The 6,859-nt window shown below is 37.8% G+C and overlaps 1 protein-coding gene across 1 annotated transcript; it reads right to left on the bottom strand.

Moving 5' to 3' along the window:
- Positions 1 to 810: 810 nt before the first annotated feature.
- Positions 811 to 6,277, bottom strand: tm4sf21b (transmembrane 4 L six family member 21b). Its single transcript, XM_041782522.1, has 5 exons — positions 6,086 to 6,277; positions 4,370 to 4,435; positions 1,353 to 1,498; positions 1,087 to 1,276; positions 811 to 872 (listed from the first exon to the last, which is right to left on the bottom strand). Exons 1-5 carry the CDS (start codon positions 6,275 to 6,277, stop codon positions 870 to 872), a joined length of 597 nt encoding a protein of 198 aa, XP_041638456.1. The 3' UTR covers positions 811 to 869.
- Between the last annotated feature and the right edge of the window lie 582 nt (positions 6,278 to 6,859).

Below are 6,859 nucleotides of genomic sequence, written 5' to 3'. Positions count from 1 at the left end.
CATTGCATAAGTCTCATAGGGGAAACTGTTTATAAATTTTACATTAGCACAACAGTTTCATTTTCGTTTGCCTTTATGATTTGAAAATAGATTCAAATAGAGCAAACTAAACTTTAATTTGTTACATCAAAGAGGGGCTTGTGTCATTTTATGAGTGTAACATGCCCCAGAACCCGCTAGAATAAAACAACAACATTTAATTTGTTTGGCAGAGATCAGTCTGGGGGCTGGACAGGAGCTACACACAAAAATCAGTACACATATGTGAAATAAGTAGACAACAATAAACCTCTTTGGACCATCCTCTGGAATGTACAGGAAGTGAGCTTCAGAATGTCAGAGGTCAAATTTTAGCATTTTTGCAGGTGGATCGGTTTTACTCTTCAGTAAACTGGTCTGAGGGCCCAAAGTTAGACCAGGTGATCAGGAATGATCCTCCACACTCCTCAGCGCTTAGACAGCAGCGTTCAAGATGCTTCTGACCTCTTATTTAAAATAGAATTACGCCACCTTCACTCTGCAACACTTTAACACATTTATCCAAAAGTTGCCCACAAAATACATCAACATGAAGAAAGTACTGTTGGTCTTAAAGTTCCAAAGAGAGGAAGAACCAATGGGGGCCTTTGTTGGTAGTTTATTATAAAACATTTTTAACAAACAACATTTACAGACAGAAGTACATCAGTTTGGTCATGAATGTGAGAGGAATGATGAAATACTTGTAAATGATTCCTCATTTAGATGACCATTCGTACTGAAACTAACAGGAGTGATAGACAACAATGACAGTGGACTTTGGTTGTGATGATGGAGACCATGTTGTTGGTAGCAGTGGTGTTTTTTTTCATGGAGAGTTTTAGTTCAGCTTACTGTAGGAAAAAAAAAAAACAAAGACAGCTTTAGATCCCTGGACCAGGAAGAGTTCAGGCTTCATCATGTCAATCTGGATTAGTAATAATGTCCTGTCTTTCTGACTCCAAGAATTTAATGAGAAATAGTGACGACCTAAAGGCCTAACTCAAGACTACATCTGTGGTCCAGGATGTCCTGTATCCTGGACCCTTCTGTCCGATCTGGTCTCACCTCTTTGCCCCCGGAGCAGGTCCCACAGAGACATCCGAACAGGCCATTAACCATCTGGAACAGACAGAGGATGAGCTCAAGACCGGCGGCCACCAGCAGCGTAGAGAAGAGGCTGACGTTAAAGCCCACCACATCCTTCGGCTCCAAACATATGTCCCACAGGTCTTTATTGCCCAGGTAGCTCCCGTTACTGAGGAGGGTTCAAACACAGCGTTAGCCAAATGACACCAGCGCCAGCAGGGGCCATCCTTTAGGACCAAACGTACCTGCTGACGAAGGGTGTGCCCCAAATCTGTTCACCCTGTTCCATAAAGAGACATGTGGGGCCGTTAGCAAGACCCAGAGCTGCAACACTTAGACTGTAGATGGCGCCAAAAACACCAGCTGCTGCAAAGCCGATGGACAGAAACATCTGGAAGGAACAAACAGCACAGTCAGAGTCAAGGTACAACAGGACGTTTAGCGCTTATATTCAAATATTTAGAGAGGTGAAATCTAACTGGCTCTGAAAAACTATTCTCATAACATGTATGGTTAAAAAATCCCAGTAGGATGGAGGACACGGAGGTCATCCAGGTTGGATAAAAAGTCCTTCCTTGTGGATGAAAAGTCCTCTTTTATTTGCTACAAAATTAGTCTTTATTGAAAAAAGGTCATATTGGACAAAATGTCATTCTTATTGCAAAAAATCGTCAGCTGATGAGTCAGGATGGATCAAAAAGTCATGCTACATGGATATAAAGTCATGCTACATGGGTATAAAGTCATGCTACATGGATATAAAGTCATGCTACATGGGAAAAAAGCCATGCTTCATGGGTTAAAAAAAAGTCATGCTTCATGGGTAAAAAGTCATGCTACATGGGTAAAAAGTCATGCTACATGGGTAAAAAGTCATGCTAAATGGATCAAAAGTCATGCTACATGGATCAAAAGTCATGCTACATGGGTGAAAAGTGAATAAAGAGTCCTGCTACATGGGTCAGGAGTCCTGCTACTTGGTTAAAAATTCATGCTTCATGGATATAAAGTCATGCTACATGAATCAAAAGTCATGCTACATGGGAAAAAGTCATGCTACATGGGTGAAAAGTGAATAAAGAGTCCTGCTACATGGGTCAGAAGTCCTGCTACTTGGTTAAAGATTCATGCTTCATGGATATAAAGTCATGCTACATGAATCAAAAGTCATGCTACATGGGAAAAAGTCATGCTTCATGGGTAAAAAGTCATGCTACATGTGTAAAAAGTAATTCTTCATAGATAAAAAGTCATGCTACATGGGTCAAAAGTCATGTTTAATGAATCAAAAATTATTCTACATGGGTAAAAAGTCATTCTTCATGGATCAAAACTCATGGTACATGGGCAAAAAGTCATGCTACATGGATAGAAAGTAATGCTACATGGGTAAAAAGTGATGCTTCATGGATCAAAAGTCATGCTATATGGATAAAAGTAATGCTACTTGGATCAAAATCATGCTACATTGATAAATGTCGTGTTACATGGTTAAAAAAATTCATGCTTCATGAAAAAAAAGTCATGCGTCATGTGTAAAAGTCATGCTACATGGGTAAAAAGTGGATAAAAGTCATGCTAAATGAATAGAAAGTAATGCTAGATTGATAAAAGTAATGCTTCATGGATCAAAAGTCATGCTTCATGGGTAAAGAGTCATGCTACATGGAAAGAAAGTCATGCTGCATGGGCAAAAAGTCATGCTACACGGGTAAAAAGTCATGCTTGTGGATCAAAAGTCATGCTACAAAGATAAAAAGTCACGCTACATGGGTATAAAGTCATGCTACATGGATCAAAAGTCATGCTACATGGATCAAAAATCATGCTACATAGATTTAAAAAAAGTCATGCTACATTTTTAAAAGTCATGCTTCATGGATAAAAAAGTCATGCTTCATGGATAAAAAATTCATGCTACACAGGTAAAAAGTGGATAAAATATTGTGCTAAATTGGTTAAAGGTCATGTTTCATGAGTAAAAGTCATGCTACATGGGTAAAAAGTCACGCTACATGGGTAAAAATTCATGCTTTATAGATCAAAAGTCATGCGTCATGGGTAAAAAGTCATGCTTCATAGATCAAAACTCATGCTTCATGGGTAAAAAGTCATGCTTCATGGATCAAAAGTCATGCTTCATGGGTAAAAAGTCATGCTTCATGGATCAAAAGTCATGCTTCATGGATCAAAAGTCATGCTTCATGGATCAAAAGTCATGCTTCATGGGTAAAAAGTCATGGTACATGGATTAAAAAAATCATGCTACATTGATAAATGTCATGCTACATGGGTAAAAAAAATTTATGCTACATGAATAAAAAGTCATGCTTCATGGATCAAAAGTCATGCTTCATGGATAAAAAGTAATGCTACATGGATTAAAAAAAATCATGCTACATTGATAAATGTCATGCTACATGGGTAAAAAAAATTTATGCTACATGAATAAAAAGTCATGCTTCATCTGTAAAAGTCATGCTACATGGGTAAAAAGTGGATAAAAAAGTCATGCTTCATGGGTTAAAAGTCATGCTAAATGGATAGAAAGTAATGCTACATAGATAAAAGTAATGCTTCATGGATCAAAAGTCATGCTTCATGGGTAAAGAGTCATGCTACATGAAAAGAAAGTCATGTTGCATGGGTAAAAAGTCATGCTGCATGGGTAAAAAGTCATGCTACATGGGTAAAAAGTCATGCTACAAAGATAAAAAGTCATGCTACATGGGTAAAAAGTCATGCTACATGGATCAAAAGTCATGCTACATGGATCAAAAATCATGCTACATAGATAAAAAAGTCATGCTACATTTTTAAAAGTCATGCTTCATGGATAAAAAAAGTCATGCCACATGGCTAAAAATTCATGCTACACAGGTAAAAAGTGGATAAAATATTGTGCTAAATTGGTTAAAGGTCATGCTTCATGAGTAAAAGTCATGCTAAATGGGTAAAAAGTCACGCTACATGGGTAAAAATTCATGCTTCATAGATCAAAAGTCATGCTTCATGGGTAAAAAGTCATGCTTCATGGGTAAAAAGTCATGCTTCATGGGTCAAAAGTCATGCTTCATGGGTCATGCTACATGGAGAAAAAGTCATGCTACATGGGTAAAAAGTCCTGTTTCTAGTATAGAAAAACATAAAGTTCTTTTTTAAGTAGAAAGGGGCCATGTAGCTGATCCATTAAAGCTTTTTTTCTTTCGTGTTTGCTGAATAAACAACCGTCTAAAAATCAAAATCCAAGGTTCACTCATACCCCACAGCGGTTAGCGCAGCACTTATCAGCACTGGTCAGATGGATGTGGATGGCAGGAATCAGGACCTGAGAGACAAAACAAGAAGAAACAAACGCATAAATAATGATGAACGACATTTGAACTTTGACTATCAATAAGTCATATTTTATCTCCTTTTAGCGAGTCTGGTTTTATCGAGAAGGTGAAGGCCACATTGGCCAGACGTTCAGGTAGATTCTGAGTAGAGTTCAGGTACACGTGACTCGAACATGTGACAAAACAAAACAGACGTGGTTGATTTAATTCAGAATGTCACTTCCTGTTTCTACATCATTGAAGAAAACGTTTTCAGCTTTAATTCTGATCCAAACTGTTTAGATCAGTCCAACTGTGTTATTATTCTGTACTACAGTGACAATAAGTTAGTTTATACCTGGACTGAGTGACAAAAAGCTACAGTGTCCACGAGGGCCAGCAGCAAAAGGTCGAAAAAAATAAATAAATGCAAAATTACATACTGAAAAAAAAATACAAAATGTTGTGGAACATGACAGCAGGTCACAAAACCTCAATAAGATAGAAAAATCATGGTAGAAAAAAAATCACAGTTGTTTCAATCATGTGCAAAAAAAAAAAAAAAAAAAAAAACAGGTGAGGCTTGAGCAACTCCTGAAATGCTAAAAATAATTAAAAATGCAAAAATTTTAAAAATCAACTGATTTTTTTCATTACAATAAAAAATCCAAAACAAACAAACAAGCAAACAAAAAAACGAAATCCATAAAAATGGATGACCGAAATTTATAAAAAATTTTTTTTTCTTTTGTTCATTTCTTGTTCTCCATTAGACTGAACTGATTTTCTGTAGGTCAGAGAATTTACTATATCATATTTTCCCAGATATTATTAATTTTTTTTTTACAAAAGTCTAAACTTTTATGAACCAAGAAAAATGACAACAAATGAAAATCAAACACAGTATTTTTATATAAAACGTGGGGGAAAAGCATGGAATAAATGAATAAGAAACATTTGTTAAAATGTAAGTGTGTTTTGAAAAATATTAAACACAGAGATCTGTGCATTTTTATCTGCGGCTTTTTACTATTTTTTTCTGCTCTATGAAATATTTTTGTGGTCCATCAGGTTTTCTTTAAATCAGAGAATTTTTTGCAGTCGACATTCAGGGGCTGCCGTAGAATTCTCCCTGCCTACATAAATTTGGGTTCACGATGTTTAAAATGGATAATTTCATGAAACATAAAATCGATGCTTTGTTTTGAATTGAAAAAAGTAAAATTTTTCTGTCTTTTACCACAGATTTTTGATCAGAGAGCTTTTTTTTTGCAGTTGACCCTCAGGGCCACCATAGGTTCTCCATTAGTAGCTTTTTAAACACTGGAATATTTCACCAAAGTCAAAAACATTTATGGACCAAATATTCTTTTGCGGGTATTTTTAAACGTGTGATTTCATGAAGCTGAAAACTTAATAAATACAAAAAATGACAAATGGATTAATGCAAACATTTTTTTCTTGGTATGCAAAATAACTGATGAAACATGAAAACGTGTTTGCATGTTTTCTGTATTTTGTTTTAGAGGTTCATTGAATATTTCCTCCTGATTTGTCCTATTGTATTTCACTTTTTTGGGAATATTTCTCTCTTTAAGAACATTTCGGAGCATGACTTTGTTTTATCTCAGATGTTTTCTATCAGACCAATCAGATCTCACCATGATTCCTCCTCCGATCAGGCCTCCCATGTATTTCACCTCCTCGGTGATCCTGTCCTTCCCATCCCGGTCCTCGGCGGCGTACTTGGTCTGGAAGTCGGGGAAGAAGAGTATGATGTTACAGATGACTGACACCAGGGCCAGGACGTAGAGGGGGATGGCGATGAACTTTGAGCACGCTCCCGTACACATGATGTCTGCTGCAGGTAGAAGAGGCGCTGAGAAGGATCAGAAGGTTCTAGACTCCCCGGTTCTCCTCTGGATGTGGAAAGTGATGAAGGCTGGTCCAGATCCTCAGGTTAAATATCTGTCTCAGAGGGTGGCGGCTGTGGAGGCGGAGATAGTAGATAAGGATATGAAGCCAGCTTATCGGGCCCCCTTTATGACCCAGACTTTGTGTCATGGCTGGATGGGTGTGAGTGATTGCAGAGGGCCATAAAGACAGCAGCTTTAGAGATGCTTTCATTTCAAACAGATCTACGAGCCCAGCTCTGAACCATGACCCTGCTGAGACTCTTTTATTTTCTGTAAATTGCTAATTTAACCCTGAAACTCACCAAAACCTTTCAGAAATAAACCCCCTAGAAATGCATGTATTTAGAGGTCCTGCAGGGTCCAGGGGCGTAGCACAAGGGGGAAAAGGGTACCGACTACCCTGGCCCACAGTAGGGAGGGGCCCTTGAGAAGCTTGCAATGAAAAGTGTTTCTAGGGTCCTTGGACCCCTTCTAGCAAGAGTGAGAAGGGGTCCTTTCAGTCAGGACCCTATTGTTCTT

Source organism: Cheilinus undulatus, unplaced genomic scaffold, assembly GCF_018320785.1.
Source record: "Cheilinus undulatus unplaced genomic scaffold, ASM1832078v1 Contig9, whole genome shotgun sequence".
In the NCBI taxonomy this organism is placed as follows: Eukaryota; Metazoa; Chordata; class Actinopteri; order Labriformes; family Labridae; genus Cheilinus; species Cheilinus undulatus.
This window is presented reverse-complemented; position numbering and strand designations above follow the sequence as displayed.

Bases quoted from the DNA above. Each gene is read 5' to 3' on its own strand.
- tm4sf21b (XM_041782522.1), bottom strand. From the start codon at position 6,277: ATGTGTACGGGAGCGTGCTCAAAGTTCATCGCCATCCCCCTCTACGTC. The intron at 1,499-4,369 runs GTATGAGTGAAC...TGTTCCTTCCAG, and splicing joins GCTGCGCTAACCGCTGTGGG to ATGTTTCTGTCCATCGGCTT. The intron at 1,277-1,352 runs GTACGTTTGGTC...AACCCTCCTCAG, and splicing joins GGCACACCCTTCGTCAGCAG to TAACGGGAGCTACCTGGGCA.